Source organism: Podarcis vaucheri (genome assembly GCF_965113315.1).
Source record: "Podarcis vaucheri genome assembly, chromosome: 8".
NCBI classification, from domain to species: domain Eukaryota; kingdom Metazoa; phylum Chordata; class Lepidosauria; order Squamata; family Lacertidae; genus Podarcis; species Podarcis vaucheri.
This window is the reverse complement of record NC_138766.1, coordinates 24878999-24895793: the sequence shown is the minus strand read 5'-3', so window position 1 is coordinate 24895793 and position 16795 is coordinate 24878999. Positions and strand designations below refer to the sequence as shown.

Genomic DNA, 16795 nt, shown 5'->3' with positions numbered 1-16795 from the left:
AGAGAGGGCACCCGGGCCAGTGCTAATAGCTGGGTGCAAGACTACGCTTTGGAGGAACCCCTGCTCAAGGGCGAGTTTCATGCCCTTTTCCCACACAGACCCATGCCAGCAGGCTTCTTCGACGACTGGCTGTTCACGCCCACACTGTCATCCAGCACGTTCCATGGATTCGACTCGGACGGGGAACCCGCACCGGGCACCCGTTCCCCAGAGGGGTCACCGGAGGGTTCGGCATCAGACACCTCGTATTGGTGGGACGATCGACCAGAGGAGCAGTGGCGCCGGAGGTGGCTGGAGATGCCAGGTCGAGCGACCGACGCAGAGACTGACATGGACGTGTTCGGGGAGGATCTTGGGTTCGAGCACGGCGGCACTGAAATGGAAGCGGAGCAGATCAACGTTGACGAACGCGAGGAGGAAGACTCGGAGGTCTTCAGTTGGCGGCCAGCGACGGGGAGCGAACTGTATCCGGCATTCCCTCCCGTGATGAGGGAGCACCCAGCACCCACACCTGAAAGCGGGGAGGGGGAAGGGGGGGCTTCGAGGGGGGGATGGATGTCAGGGGTTCAGGAGCAGAGACGCAGAGAAGGGAGGAGACAGAGAGCGAGGGGGAGGAATACGAAGGAAGGATGAGTGGGGATGACGACCCGAGATCACCGAGCCTGTCCAGTGAGTCCGAGGATTCCCAGAAGGGAGCGCCAGCGGTCAGAGCAAGGGGGGAAAGCAGGGGGACACCCCAGGAAGAAGGGGCCAGAGAGGGATCAGAGAGCAGCAGCTGGAGATCGGGACCCACGTGCCCAGCTGGGAGCAGCGGGGAGAAAGGGGACCAGACATCGGGTTCCGGAGGCTTTCAGCAGGAGGGAGGGCATGAGTCAGGAGTAGTCACGCCCACCTCAGGGAGCGACGAAACGGTCAAGAGGAAGGTAGAGAGTTGGGCGTGCGCGCCAAGTTCAAATGCAGCGGAAGCTGGCGCAGTGAGCAGCCCGGAGAGTGAGCCAGGTCCCAAAGCCCGCCGCAAGGAGGCGGAAGGGTCAGGGGGGTCCGCGTCAGAAGAGAGTAGGAAGGAAGAGACCCCGGGGGGCAGAAGGACCCAGAGACGGAGGGAAAGGCGCAGGAGGTGGAGCAAGGCTAGGGTATTAAGCTGGTGTGCTAGAGGCGGAGACTCAGACGGGTCTTCGCCGGTCTGACATAGAAGACGTAGGGCTGCACATTGCAGTTCGGAAATGGAACCTGTAACCCAATAAAGACTCTTTTAACGTGAACGCTGGCTAACGTGGTCCTATGTGAGCTGGGACTGGGTAGCAGCCCTGACAACAGCTATTATTATAGCCTGCGACCATGTTTCTGTGGACACCTCTGCATTTATCACACCTTCTTCACCATTTAGGAGTTCCAGATAGAGACTTTTAAAATTATTTTTTCAACGAAGTGAATATTTAGGGAAATATTTCCACAGTTTCACAGAGAATATTAATATGTTGTTCGCCTCTTTCTGATCTCCGCAAGCCTGAGAGAGCAAGTATAAGTGTGGCGAAAGGAAGAGTAACAGAAAGGACAAGCTGGACCCATGACAAAACATTGCAGAGTGGAGTTTTCCCATTAAGGATGCCAGCCAGTCCTTTTCCAGGATATTCCCTTCTATTGCATCCCCTTTGTTTTCTGACCTCCACCATTCCATGCTAAGCATGCTCAGCTCCTATCCACCCACCCACAATTGTTTCCCTGAAATTGTTTTCGTACTTCTGCAAACATTGAATTTCCCTGAGTCTACTAATCCCTCCTTCTTATACAGTGATACCTCGGGTTACAGATGCTTCAGGTTACAGACGCTTCAGGTTACAGACTCCGATAATCCATAAATATTACCTCGGGTTAAGAACTTTGCTTCAGGATGAGAACAGAAATGGCGCAGCAGCAGCGGGAGGCCCCATTAGCTAAAGTGATACCTTAGGTTAAGAACAGTTTCAGGTTAAGAACAGACCTCCAGAATGAATTAAGTTCTTAACCCGAGGTATCACTGTATAGGGATGGGGTTTTGGCTATGTAAAGATCAGCAGTCAGAGGTTTAGTTCGTTGTTAAATGTTGTTCAAATGTTTTGCACATCTGTTGCACTTTGGCTATTATGCCTATGTACTGCAATGTGTGATGGACATTTAAAAAAAATGTGAGACTAATGCCTGGAGAGGCAGTTCAAGGTTTCTAAATAGGGCTGTCAGCTTCTTCTGTCTATCGGTTGTGCAACAGATAGTCTGCTTGCGCACTCTTCACACTGTGGCATCTTCTTGTCAGGGGAAGACCGATGAGAGCAGGAGTCTATCAACATCTGGAGGGCTCTGGTCCTAGCAATTTGTAGCTGCTAATAACTTCAGAAAGGAAGCCAAATGTTGATTCCAGCAGCGAAAACAAGGAATAAGTGGGAGCCAGTCAAGCCTTCGGAACAAAACAAAACCTTGAATTGCGTCCTGAGAGACACAACTGTGCTGCTTGCTGACCCTGTACGAGAGAGCAATCTTGTTGAGTGATCTAAGGAAAAACAGATGCTTAAGAAGAAAGCAATCGGAAAAGAAGAATAATTCATTGGTTAATTAGGAAGCATACGTATGGAAACAGCCAGCAAAGCCCTGACCTGTAAGTGGTTTTAGCTTGGGATGCAAGCAAAATTATGTTTGAGATATTGCTTGTACATGGAGTGAATAAATAACTTGTCTCAAGTCTCAGAGTTTTATAAAGACTCAAGAGTACCTTCTACTTGACAAGTATGGCATCTCATACTATTAACCCAACAGGTCTTTCAGGTTCTTCTGAAAAATAGCTAAATGCCTATTGTGACATTAGTTTAAGCTCTGGGCTAGCTCAGATGGTAGAGCATTTGAGACTCTTAATCCCAGGGTTGTGGGTTCAAGACCCACTTTCCTGTATTGCAGGGGGTTGGACTAGATGATCCTAGTGGTCCCTATGATTCTATGAGGGTTTGTGAGTTTATTATTATTATTATTATTATTATTATTATTATTTGTACCCCGCCCATCTGGCTGGGTTTCCCCAGCCACTTGGGGTGGCTTCCACAAAGAGCAAAAATACACTAATATATCATACATTAAAAACTTCCCTGAACAGGGCTGCTTTCAGATGTCTTCTGAATGTCAGGTAGTTGTTTATCTCTTTGACATCTGATGGGAGGGCGTTCCACAGGGCGGGCACCACTACCGAGAAGGCCCTCTGCCTGGTTCCCTGTAGCTTTGCTTCTTGCAATGAGGGAACCGCCAGAAGGCCCTCAGCGCTGGACCTCAGCGTCCGGGCAGAATGATGGGGGTGGAGACGCTCCTTCAGGTATACTGGGCCGAGGCCGTTTAGGGCTTTAAAGGTCAACACCAACACTTTGAATTGTGCTCGGAAATGTAGAAGAGGACTTGTTTATTGCTTGACCTACACCACAAGGTCTGGTATCAAGGTCCAGTATCAAAAGAAACTGAATATGTGCAGCCTGTAATCTGCTCAGACGTAAATTCAGTTGCGTTCAGAAGGACTTAACCTTAGGTAAATGTGCATAGGTATCAGCCTGTCTTTTCTTGCATTTGGGTTTTTGTATTGGTCTCGCTTGGTCCTTTATCCTTGGTTTATATCCAAACCCCTCTGTTGAAATAAATTATTTTTAAAAAGCAGGTTAGAAAAAAAACCAGTTTATTTAGTAGTATCATATAAATAACTTGTTACAAAAATTGATTTTCAAAAAAGGTAAATTCACTTCTTGTTGTGTATGTGTGAGAAATTACTGCTCAAACAAATGAAGCGGGGGAAACATTACATTGAACGAGAAATATAACAGGCAAGTAGGTCTGGGAAAGGGAAATCCACATCATGGGGAAAAGGTGAAATAAAGAGAATCACACCAGAAGCTTAAGGGAATCTTCGGGCACAATCCTCTCTGCGTTGGAAGCAAGTCTCACCATCTCCAGAGGAGCTTACTCAGGGGTAAGTGTGCACAGGATTGCAACGATCATTATTCCAACTTGCTGTCTGATCCCTTTTGACTTAATCAGTGGAAAGGAAACTGTGTTGACTTATGATCCAAAGCAGTGGCCAAGGCTAGACTGATAAAATGTTCACAATTCCGCTTTGAGAGGCGAGCATCCTCCATTTTTATCTTATTTTGCTGCAGTGCCCATGTGCTGCAGCCATTGAGGCTGGATGGGTCTTAAAACAGCTTCAATGGCTGGAAGATGACCAGCATATGGGTTGAAATCAAGCTGATCAGCCCATTCTCCATTGAACTGAAAGATCTAGAGGTGCGTGTCAGGGGTCCAATCTGTCTAGAAAACATCCCCTTCCTCTTCTCCACAGATGCACAGCAACGGTGGCAGGAAATGCATTCTGCACATGCTCAGAGGCACTGCAATCTATTGTCATTTCATGCCATCAAAGATTGAGGCCCATAAATCCCAGTAATAATCCTTTGCCTACACCATGAGGGCAGCAGGATGTCTCCCTGGCTGGGATACAGCTAAAACCAATTGTTCCCCTGTGCTATCTAGCCAGGGTTCCCATTCTGGTTTCCATCTCCTCCCCATCCCCCTTTAAAAAAAAGGAAAGAAGTGCAAACAAAAATGGTCGCATAGAAGGAACAGCATCTGCCCTATTTTATCCTTGGGCCTATTGGTTTCAATTAAAAGAAATCCATACGGAAAAGGCCATTTATTTTGAAGGGTTTTAAATGCGCAGATCACAATAGGCATTTGCCCAATTCTTGTAGCCCCCGCAGAATGTGGTTGAGATGCCCGTTGCAGCTATTATAAGGCCATGAAAGCAGAAAAAAGCAAATCCCATCATAATTCAAATCACAGAATATACAGTGTTTTGAAGAAGTTTTCTCTCTCAAAGTTTTGTTGGAATCAAAATACCTTCATGTTTGCTGTGTGGTTTCCCTCCCCCTTTAATTGTTTGTACCTGAATGCCTAATAATCCTATACATTTTTAATAAACACTAAACTAAAAGATTTTAGAAAACTAAAAGCTTATAATAGAAAGTGTATCCGGATGTATTTACATAAATAGTGCAGTCTTGTAGGAAAGACCAAGTGCCCAGGGAGGCGAAAGGGTTCTCTTGCTATATATGACACTGCCCCCCCCCCCCGTTTTTTGGCCTCCAATATATCTGGGAAGTTAGAAGACATATTTCTGAAACCTCTCTGAAGCACACAAGATTTAAAACCTCACCAAATTCCAATTCCATGTGAAATTCTGTGGCACATCTGCTTTCCTGGCCAACGCTAGGATTACCAAATGGCCAGGAGGGGAAATTGATCTGGACCTGTGAAACAGCAGCTTGACCTTGAGAAATTGGTAGGTGAAGATTATCATGGCATACAGACGAACATTGTCACCTAATGCCTGTGCAATTCAGGCTAGTCTTAAAGACACAAGAGCAAGAGTCAATAAAAAAGTTGGCAACCTTCACTGATGCTCAGTCTGCCTTCCATGAGATCTTTTCTTACAATTTATTTTCTGTTATCTTTCCCATATATGCCCTCAAACGTCTGCCTTCACCTCCCCGACAAAAAATGTTTGTGTGTGTGTGTGTGTGTTAAACATCAATGGATAATTATGACCTCTTTTGCTTTAAGGAGAGTTTTGGATAGACAGTTGTTGGATGAGACCTTCAGCATACTTTTGCAAAGTGTTGGTGTGTCAAAGATTGTCTCAGCGGTGCCTAAATTAATCTGCCAGCATAGGGAATGTAAGAAATCAATGACATAAAAATAACAACTTGCTTCATTCACTGCTAATAATTACGCCAGCTACTGCATTTTCCTCTTTAGAAAGCCTTCAAGCTGCTAACAGCATCATGTATGATTTCAGTCACTGCTTTCTCCTTTCCCCCTTAATTCATTTACACACAAATCTCATAATAGCTACTTGCCTATTTCCATAATGCTTATCATTAGCAACTCTTTTTAATCAATATGTGTTTTTCTCCCCTCTGCGTCTTGAGATCTCAGCAGTCGCTGAGCAAGTGATGGGTAATCACATTTTAAAAATTCAAAATAAGGGACTCTCTGGAGAACCATTATTTATCTCTTAACGGGTGGTGACATGACCCGGAAATAAATATTATGATCTAGAATGAGGGTCAACCCCACAAAATAAGCAGTAGAGTTTTTAGAGCAAGACATTTTAGCATGCATACGATGGCTCATTTATGTATCCATGCTCAAGACAGCTGATCTCTTCTCAAAAAGTACGCAAACGACTTCCGGGGTTGCACCATCGGCAATGACGGACTCCCTCTGAACTGGAGGGACTAGCTCTGCGTGAAACGGGTCTTTTCCGCTACGGCGAAGCGGGGACCCTGCTAAAAATCACAGGCGGATGAAGCCTGTGACCATGGGACTCGGCAGGCACCCTTAGCACCCCCTAACCCGCAAAGGAACCCACTAACGGGCTCCGAAGTGAAGAGGGGGAAGTGGCGCGGTGCTGTGAGTCAATTGCTATTTCCGTGGAGCGAAGCCACACAGCCGTTGCCGGAGAGCGCTGCCTTTTTCCTGGGACAATTTGGCTTCTAAAATAAGCACCCGTGAGTACTTAAACTTTGAACAATCGGACTTTAAATATGGACTTGCGAGCAGAAAGGAATTGGACTTAAAAAATTTACTTTAATTTGGCACTGAAATGGGAAGGTCTAAACAGGAAGTCAGCCTTCTGTTTCTTTGTAGACAGAATAAAGCAAAGACAATGTAAACTAGAGCTCAGAAATCGCTTCTAAAGGATTGGCTTTCATCATTTAAAATTGTTGAACCCCCCTTCGGCAGCAGGAGAAGAAGGGGGATCTTTTTTGGACTGTTTAAACCTGCAGAAGTGAGTTTAAAGTAAAGTAACTTTCCACTGTCCTGATCCTGGAGCGGGGTGTCAGGACTGACGTTTGAAGCTCATTGACCAGAGACAAACGTTTTTGACAGATAGTTAAAGGAAGAGAAACATAGTGATTCCACTGTTTCCTGTCGCACTTTAAAGGAACAAATATTGACAAAATATCTCAAAAAGGATACTTTGTTGCAAGAACAAATAGAAGTTCTCCCCCTAGAGGGAGACTGTGAAACTGTAACTAATTCCAGGGAGCTTGCAGCTGTCTCAGATTACAATTGTGGGAATGGATTTGTGACCTTGTAGGACAATGTATTCAGAGGCTCTGTTGTGTGCTCTCTGTAAAACAAGTGCCCTACTGGAACAGTTAAGTGAGAAGATGGATTTGATGACTAATGCGGCCAGATTTTTTGAACAGGCAGTGGGAAACTATGTGGAGCCCACCCAGGAATTAGATCAGGAGTGTGTCCTGACAGAGCAGATGAGAGAAGAGGATGTTGCTGAATCTTGGGCGCCAGAGATGGAGGGAGCTGCGGCCTTGCAGGAACAAGAGCTTTTGGACTTGACAAATGAACTTGGAAAAAGCCAGATTTGGAAAGATAAAGTTTGGATTGGTTTGGAAATGGGGGGTTGGATAGACCCCCCTATGCAGGGATGTTTGGACTTTCCGAGTCTGGCAATGGGCCGTGAGATATTTGGAGCTGTGGGGGCTCTCAATTTTGGAGGGATTCTGAAACATCTTCTTGAATACCACATGGAGTTGAGTCTGGACTATGGAAAAGGGGCTGATTTGTTGAAAAGGGTCAAAAACATCACCAAGCTGGAGTTCCCACGAGTGAAAGGAGAATATGAAGAAGAGCTGCGGAAGGGACATGGGATAGACTTAAGGGCCTCGGATGTAAGGATGATTTTAATTAATTCTTATGATGTTTTTATAATGTTGCACTATTTTAGTGTTGTTAGCCGCCCTGAGCCCGGCTTCGGCTGGGGAGGGCGGGATATAAATAAAATTTATTATTATTATTATTATTATTACCAGGTTAATGCGCTAGATCGATGGGATAAAAAGGACTGACAAAACCCGGGACCAGGAGGAAAGGACGCTGGATGAAGATTGGATTGTTTTTATTTCTCTTTTTACTACCAGGATTGTTTTATAAAATTGATGAATGTTAGAAAAATGTTGGAGCGAAATTACTTGGCTCTAGCAAAAATGTTTAAAGAATTAGGTAAGAATATTATGGTTGTGAGAAGTCGGTAAAAATAAGATTTAAATTTTAAGTTTTTAAGGTTTTCTATAAGACAAGATGAAAATAGATTAAGGTAATGTAATGACAGAATACTATGAAATATGGAAAGGATTTGCTGCATAATTATTAACCAGGATACAAAAAAAAGGGAGGAGGAGGAGGTCAAAGAAAGAAGGTAATGAGAGTTGAGGATTTGAGAATGATGGATTTATTTTTGTCTGTTTGCGGTGTATATTTGTTTTTTGAATTTGTATTGTTTGATGTGGTTTGTTTTTTCTTTTTTCTTTTTCTGCTTTGTTTTTCCTTTGTAATTTCAAAAATTTTCAATAAATATCATTTTTTTTAAAAAAAAGTACGCAAACACCCCAGTCCTAACCTCACCCCAGTCCTAACCTCAGCAGAAGTAGAAAAAGAAGAGGAGTTTGGATTTGATATCTCGCTTTATCACTACCCGAAGGAGTCTCAAAGCGGCTAACATTCTCCTTTTCCCTTCCTCCCCCACAACAAACACTCTGTGAGGTGAGTGGGGCTGAGAGACTTCAGAGAAGTGTGACTAGCCCAAGGTCACCTAGCAGCTGCATCTGGAGGAGCGGGGAAGCGAACCCAGTTCACCAGATTACGAGTCCACTGCTCTTAACCACTACACCACACTGGCTCCATTCCACTCACTCCAAGGAAAGATGCTTAAGATCACAGTCTAAAATGTCTGTCATTCCAGATATGGTTCCTGGGTCATATCATCGCATGAGCAGAGTGAATTAACCCAATTCATTCTGAGTTGGCCAGACAAGACATTAAGATGAGCAGGCTGAAATGCTGCAGGTATTGATTATATAGCCACTCTTTATTTCCTCTCCATGGGCTACCATGCAACCCCTATGAATGTCTACTCAGAAGTTTTATTGCATTCATGGAGGCTTGCTGTCCAGATAGGCATGTATAGAATTGCCTCCTTAGTCTGCAGTCCTAACCCCCTTTACTTGGGCGTCAACTCCCAGTTTCTGCCAATCACTGTTTCTTCAGATACTTCATCAAATATAGCGCGAGAATATACTGTTGCAATTTCTGTTCTTATCACTCCATCCTGGCACTCGAGACATAAAAATCTTTGCTCACAGAATGTTGCTTTCCGTTGCACTTTGGGGGGAAATATAAAGCCTTAGTCATATATCAACGAAGTGTGAACTGATGCCAAATTAATGCTATTTATTAAAATAAAATAAAATAAAATTCCATGCTTGTAAATTGCATGGATAGGAGAAAACCTTAGGTGATTTATGCATAATATGTCAGCCTTCAGAGAACGCTGTAATTCATTTTTAAAATTCAGTTCGGCATCTTAATTTTGATGCCAGTATGTTAAATAGTTTATAGAATATCTATGCACAAGCTGTGGGTGACTTACTGTCATTTTATTGACGAGGCGAAACACTTTGTCAATAAAATGCAAAGTTCTGGCGCGAATCGCCTGCTACTTAGTGACACTGATTCCCGGGATGAGGGTCGCACGCTACTTAAGCCATCAAAGTGCCACAGTATTAGTGTTGCTAATCCTGGCTAAATCAACTTAAGCCATCAAAGAGAATTTGCTACATCAGGAGAAAAAGTACAATCAACACTTGTTCATACAATCCACTCAACCTCTTAAGCCTCGGTGGCGCATTTGACACGGTGCCGTTTTTAAGGCAAAACCGGTTCCTATGGCCTGTTCAATACTCAAGATGGTGCTGTGGCCAACTACCACATCTAGCCGCTCTCAATTCCAAAAGAGATTTCAAATGTTTCCGTTGGTGTTCTCACTCCAGAAACTATCAGCAATCATTCCTGTCTCCTGCCCTACTTGCTTTTGGGGAGCATCACATATGTCAGGGGTGGGAAATGTTGCTGAACTACAACTCCCGTCAGGGCTGACCACTGGGAGTCCCATGTCATCTAGAGAGTTGCAGGTTTCGCACTTCCTGACATAGGGTAATGTTTGCCAGGTCTGGCGCCATTGGCCTTTCATCATTTCCTGTAAAAGGAAGCAGGAAGAGGTCCCAGCAAGATGGTTAGCAGATAGCGGCTGGAGTTCAGTCTCCCAGAAAACACTTGGTTTGTGTCTTCTGTTTCACCCATTTGATTGCTTGTAATTTCTGTCAGCTCCTTTCACAAGCCTTGAGTTTTGCCTCACCCTGACCTCTGCTTGCTAGTTTCTCATCGTACTGCTAGTCCTGATGTCCAGATTTTACATCTTGAGAGTCATCTAATCCAGCCCCCTACAAGGTGAGAATCTCAACCAAAGCATCCATGGCCACCCAACCTCTGCTTAAAAACCTCCAATGAAGGAGAGAAAATGAATTGCCGAATTCTCCCAAGTTGAGATAAATGGAGCTTTTATTTGAGAAGGCATTGGGAATTTGGATGGGTCTTTCTGAATTGCAAAACGCAAAGCCCTTCTATCATTTTCAGCACTGATCTGCTCTTCCGCATAGAATAGGCCAAACCTTTGGACTGGTCTTCAAAGCAACCTCGCTTAATTGTACTCCTAATATTTGCTGTTTCATTTCAATCCATAACGAAGCACTTTGCATTTTAAAACTACTGCATTGAGAGCAGTAATCGCGAAATGTCTCATTTGGTCAACTTATTCGCAGCTGTGTATGTTATGCACACAAACTTTTAAGATATTACAAAGTAAAATAAATCTGTAATGGCATCTAGCAGATTCCTTCTGCATCTTGTATGCTGTACAATGTAAAGAGGCAGCTTCAGGCCTGATTGTGGATGGAACCTGCTAATCTATGATTCTTATACTTGCATCTTAAAGTCAGAAGATTGACAATAGCTTTCAAGAGACCTGGATGTGGTTTAAGAGAGGTTTCACTTCTAGTGTATAAGCATTTCTTTTGTCGTATTGTTGTCTTTGCTGAAACTGGCTTAGTGGGTTTTTGAAACAACCCCCCCCCCCCCAATAAAAATTGCCAAGTGGCATGAATGTGAAATGTACATGAACCCTCTTTCTAAACACTCTCAAATCTCCGTAGGAGAAACTCACTATTGTCCATCTCCAGCCAAAGACACAAATGGAAAATTAGGTGCATTGGTGGGTAATAAAAAGAAACAAGTCTAAAACAAATTCAAATGGTTAGCTATGATTGTGACAACATAAGTCTAGTGAATCTGTTTGGGAACCAAGAGAAAATGTTTCCTCTGGGATCTTTGTCATAGTAAAGAATTGCATCTATGGCAGTTCTTGCACCATATTCTTTTAAGATGCTAGTACAGTGGTACCTCAGTTTACGAACTTAATCCGTTTTGGAAGTCCGTTCTTAAACCAAAACTGTTCTTAAACCGAGGTGCGCTTTCCCTAATGAGGCCTCCCACCACCGGTGCCCTTCCACCATTCAGATTCCGTTCTTAAACTGAAGTAAAGTTCACAAAACGGGACACTACTTCCAGTTTTGCGGAGTTCATAAAGTGAATAGTTCATAAACAGGGCTGTTCTGTTTATGAGGTACCACTGTAAACAAATGTAACCTCAGAATCGTACCTCTGTCCTTTGGCAAATAAATATTGGGTTGCGGGGGATTGGTAGCATTGTAAGCACAATATTTTAGGATTACCATCCTCCAGATGTAGCTGTAATTGGAGAAATCTAACCATACCTATCTTGGGTCCATGGCTTAAATTCTTAGGTACATGTAGAGTGCAATCCTATACACACTTATCCGGGACTGGGGTAAGACTGACTTGAACTCAGTTACTTCTGAGTAGACATGCAGAGGGCTATACTGTTAAGCTGACTTTCTGTGATAATGGTTTAGTACCTTTGGTCCAGCATAACAAGACAGACCTGTTCTTAAATCTGTCTGAGGTCCCTTGAAAAGTTCCCGCCGGCAGTTCTAGTGATGGATAAGGCCTTTTCTGGATGCCTTTTACAAACCACATACGGGTGAGAGCTGTGCTATTCCCCATCTCTCCCTTTCCACACTCCACCTGCCTCCCAATCTGGCAGGTACTACTGTGGCTATGACAGATACCTTAGCCAGGATCTACAGAGATGAAAAATTAGTGGCACCCTTTACCCAAAGAATTTTGAATCTCCTCCTGCCTATATACATCGGCTGTACTCTAAGCACTCTAACGTTAACTATCTAAACAAAAAGCGCAAGTCATAAAATCATGTGAAACTACGTAATTATTGTCATTAATTAATTAAGAGCGCATCTACTATAATGCAAAAAAGAACAAATTATTAAAATTATTTTTAAAATGCTGCCATTAGCTAAAGCAAAGAGCTCTTGAGGTCAGCTCGAGTGCTGTTAGCTATGTTGGTCATGTTGTCCACACCAAGTGAATGACCAAGACATTCTTCCAGAGTTCTACAAAGGATCTTCGAGTATTTGACATCAGCCAAAGCTCTCCTATTTATCTCAGAAATATCTTTCTGCTTAATGAGCTTCAACCAACTATAGTGTCAGCTCCCGGTCCTTGCTCTCTCTTGCTTTTCTGATTGGCTTTTAAAGCTGACGTGGTTATCTTGGGTCCCACCTCAGCTGACAAAAGTAAACAGAGAGATCTCCATCCTTCAAAATGTTTGGCACTGTCCTGGACACCACCTCCATGAAAACCCACCTTTGATGCTCCTCACAATCAATGTGCATGCCCACCAAGGCTGCTGTCTGGCTTAACAGCGGTAGCTGAGTCATGCATTCAATCCTCCCCTTCCATGCGCCAACACTGGTCCATGCTGAAACGAATGACTAGGCTCTAGCTGATTTTGGCAAGGTGGAGATTGTACCAGAAGTGACCTTTCTGCTTGCTGGCTTGCCCCTGTCATCATTGCTGCTACCTCTTTCTCCTCCACCCCCACCTCTTGTTGGGAAACAAAGGATTGTATTCTAGTAAGTCATACTCAGAGTAGGCCCATTGAAATCTGTGGGTTGTATGCAATGGAGTAGATCCATTGGAATCAATGAACCTAAGGTTAGCTTCAACGGGCTTAACTCTGAGTAAGGCTAGCACAGGGTATAACCCCATTACCTTAAGTTCCAACTTAAACCTGTTGATTTCTATCGGTCTACTCTTGAGTATGACTTAGCTGGATGGAATACAACATCCCTGGCTGTCACATCCTTCCCAAGCACTCAGGAGCAGAATCCTTTGCTTCAATAGGAGGAGGGAATAGCAGTGGCCAGGCAAGGAAGGAAGCAAGCAGGGAGAGGGGTAAGACAGTTAGCTTTCAATCTGCTGGTATGCTTAGGAATAGAACAATATAAAATGGAACTCACCGAATGTACACAGGGAGCTCTCTATGTGTTATGGGTTGGATGCAGATTAACACGTCTGAATCCAACTCCATGTGTATTTTCAACCTTATGCCTCTTCCTTCCTTGATACATGTCAGAAGTAATCAACGTGGTGTCCTCCAGATTTTGATGGACTACAACTCTCATTACCCTTGGTTATGTTGTCTGGAGTTGATGTGAGTTGGAGTCTAAAATCTAGAAGCCACCACTTTTGGCTATCCCTGATATGTATTACTGAACACACGCTATTTGGTTGGTCGGTTTCCAGGAACACAATATGTCAAATATTGTGTCATTTCTGGTGCACTGTTATGGTCACACACAACGAACCTAGTAAGTCCCAGCCCTCCCCCCCTTCTTCCCCATCTCTTGATTGTCCACCACCACTTTAATACTTTGAACCAAGTGACCAGTTCAAAACTGACACTGGTGCTTGAATGGCCACTAGATCCTTTTAAATATTCCTTGCCGGCAGATTGTGGCTTTTAAAAGAGCTACACCCCCTACTCCTTTTGCTATAATGTTTAAGCCACAATGCTTCCTTACTATGGGGTGTTTCAAGACATAATCTGCGGAAAACATGTCTGAGCTGCGTAATTAAAATACAGTGAGATTATTTGGTGAAATATAACAGTAAGATAATCCAATTTAGAAGATAAAGTAGAACAAGTTAAAACCATTATTCCGTTTCCATTGTCCCTCCATCTCCCTGCCATTGTGCCTCTTTGACTGTTTTGGTATACAGGGTGCACAGAAAATAAGGGAGTTTTCTTCCCCACCCCCCTCCACCCACCACATTATTTGCCTCTTGGACGCTCAAATTATATTTGGGGGGTCGGAGGGGATGACATTGGATCCACAAAGACTGCAGTCACGGAAACTATTCGAACTGGTAGAGGACCCTTTCAAATAACTGTGGATAAATAGAAAGACGTAGCAATGCCACACATTTCAATGCTGTTTCTTGAAAATGGAAAAAAGGCAACATATTAAGAGTCTTTGTCGCTGTCCGCTCCACCGTACATGTCGGCCAACTTTTTAAACCGCGGACCCCAGTCACTGAGGTAATCGTAGTCCTGGTCTCCATCCGTGGTCACCGACTCCAAGGAGCTGAGGGAATCTGCCACAGAGCCATTGCCTTCATATGCGTAGGTTGCTAATGAGTCATAAGGGGGCGCTGTTGGATCCGAATCATTCTCCTTTAACCTTTGGCTAATGAAATCTCTGACGTCGGTGTTATCCCGCGCCACTGGAGTCCGGCGCGGCACGAAAAGTGCTTCTGGCACAATGTCTCGTCGCAGTTTATTGTCTTCTATGGCTTCAGGGTTCCGCAGCGTGCCAATATCAAACGCTTGGGTGTCTTCCTCTCCGCCACCTTCGTCATTGTAACTGACAATGTTGTCTCGGATGTCCTCTTTGGAAATGATCAAAGGCTCTTTCTTCCGTTGCCGTCTCAAGGCTGCAAACAGCACCACTGTAACTGGAAAGAAAAACAAGAAGCAGTGTCAGTGAATGCTGAGGAGGAGGAGTTCATTTGCCGCCCAATTAAGAACAAAAATAGAATGGGCAATATATGTGTTGCTCGAACGTTGTCTTTTATAAGAAACTCTGTTAAACTGCCCATTCCAAATCCATAGTCTCTCACACTGCAGCCAATCCTACTGTGAGCGCTGGGGGTTGCAGGGAGGGTAAACATTAGCAGGAAACCAGATTTCAAGCTTGAAGTAAGATGAAGAGCAGTTATTTTTTGTCAGCGGTAGACGTTGCTTTGGGGTTTTTGTTTTTGTTTTACTTTGCGCAGCGTGGAAATGATCCTTATGAAATCACAAGTGCAATTTCAAGGTACATGGAAAGGAAAGGAAAGAAAAAAGTTGTCTCTTAAAATGACTAATGCCAGAAATGCTTTGGAATTTATTTAAGGGAACACCCTGAGACCTCTGGGTATATGGTGGTATATTATTATTATTATTCACATACAGAGAGCAAGAGAGTGCACCTTTCCAGGTGAAATGCCACATTAGCCGTATTATAGGTGAAAAAAGTAAAAATTTGTCCCCCCCCTTTCCTTGAGAAAACAATAAGGAACATGTGTTGAAGTTCCTAATTTTAATTCACCTCTTTATACAGCGTACAAGGATATAGATAGATAAATAAATAAATATGACCAGTAAATAAAGTTCTTTTAAAAAGGCATCAAGTTATTTTTGTTAAATAAAAATACAGTGGTACATCGGTTTATGAACTTAATCCGTTTCGGAAGTCCATTCTTAAACTGAAACCATTCTTAAACTGAGGCGCGCTTTCCCTAATGAGGCCTCCCGCCGCCGGTGCCCTTCCACCATTCAGATTCTGTTCTTAGACCGAGCTAAAGTTCTCAAACCGGGACACTACTTCCGGTTTTGCAGAGTCTGTAAACCGAATTGTTCGTAAACAGGGCTGTTCTTAAACCGAGGTACCACTGTACTGTCCTTTCTAAATGTTTCAAAATCACACAGAAAGAAAGGGGAACGTTTTTTAAGAGCCAGGAATAATGAGGAAACAAACAAAAAGGAAAGGAAGTGAAGGAAGGAAGGAAGGAGCTTCCAAATGTGTTGAGGGTTGCATAAGATGGGGACAGAGGGCAGAGGTGCCCTGAGACCACAGCTGCTATCATTCATCAACTATAAATTCTAAACCACCCCCCCAAAATGCCTTTGCTAAACATTGTGCTCTGTGTTATCCAGTACACAACAGCTCAAAATCCCAGAGCTGATTTGTTTTTGTTTTTTTTATTCTGCCTCGCTAATGTCATTATGAATGAGATTTCACTAAAAAGAAATGAATATTCAAATTGGATTTGTGCAAACCACTGACTCAGCTCCAAATATAACCCCTGTTCTTGATGCTCAGTTTCTCGTCTGAAGTGAACTTGTAAAATAAGCCCTCCTAATGCTCAACAAACGTTAAAATAAATGTAAAGCTGCGCTGTTTTTTCCCCCCGCTACCCTCAGCAGTTCTTAGCATTATCTGGGATTTTGCAATAAATAGGCTAGGCTTTCTCGGGCTGAAAGTGAAATCCGCCATGCAGCCGAGGGGGTGGGGTGGGGTGAACAGCAAAAATAAAAATAAATCTGCCTTTTGTCGCTGCTAAAAATGGAAATTGTAGTTCCATTCTTTCCGTGCCTTTGTTTCACATAGAGTTGAGATTGCCTAAGCAAAGCATCAAAGCGGATTGAGAAAGATACAATGCTAAAGCAGCTGTTTAATTGAAAGCAAGTGAATGGGTGGCCTGGGACCCAAACAATTGTTGTTTCCAATCCAAACACTACTGACAAGTTACTTCCTGCACAGCTCAACAAGGTGATTCCCCAAACCTGACCTGTCTTCCCTAATGCCCTCTGATGGAGCCCAAAGAGTTG

The 16795-nt window shown here is 43.7% G+C and overlaps 1 protein-coding gene across 1 annotated transcript in view; it reads right to left on the bottom strand.

The window, feature by feature from the left end:
- Nucleotides 1–3665: 3665 nt before the first annotated feature.
- LOC309538622 (cadherin-6) overlaps nt 3666–16795 on the bottom strand; it is a 165811-nt gene continuing 152681 nt past the window's right edge. The window contains exons 12-13 of the mRNA XM_082234346.1: nt 8474–14877; nt 3666–6248 (exon numbers count right to left, since the gene is read on the bottom strand). Of these exons, the coding sequence (XP_082090472.1) occupies nt 14387–14877 (491 nt within the window). The 3' untranslated portion in view covers nt 3666–6248; nt 8474–14386. The remainder of the gene's footprint in view (nt 6249–8473; nt 14878–16795) is intronic.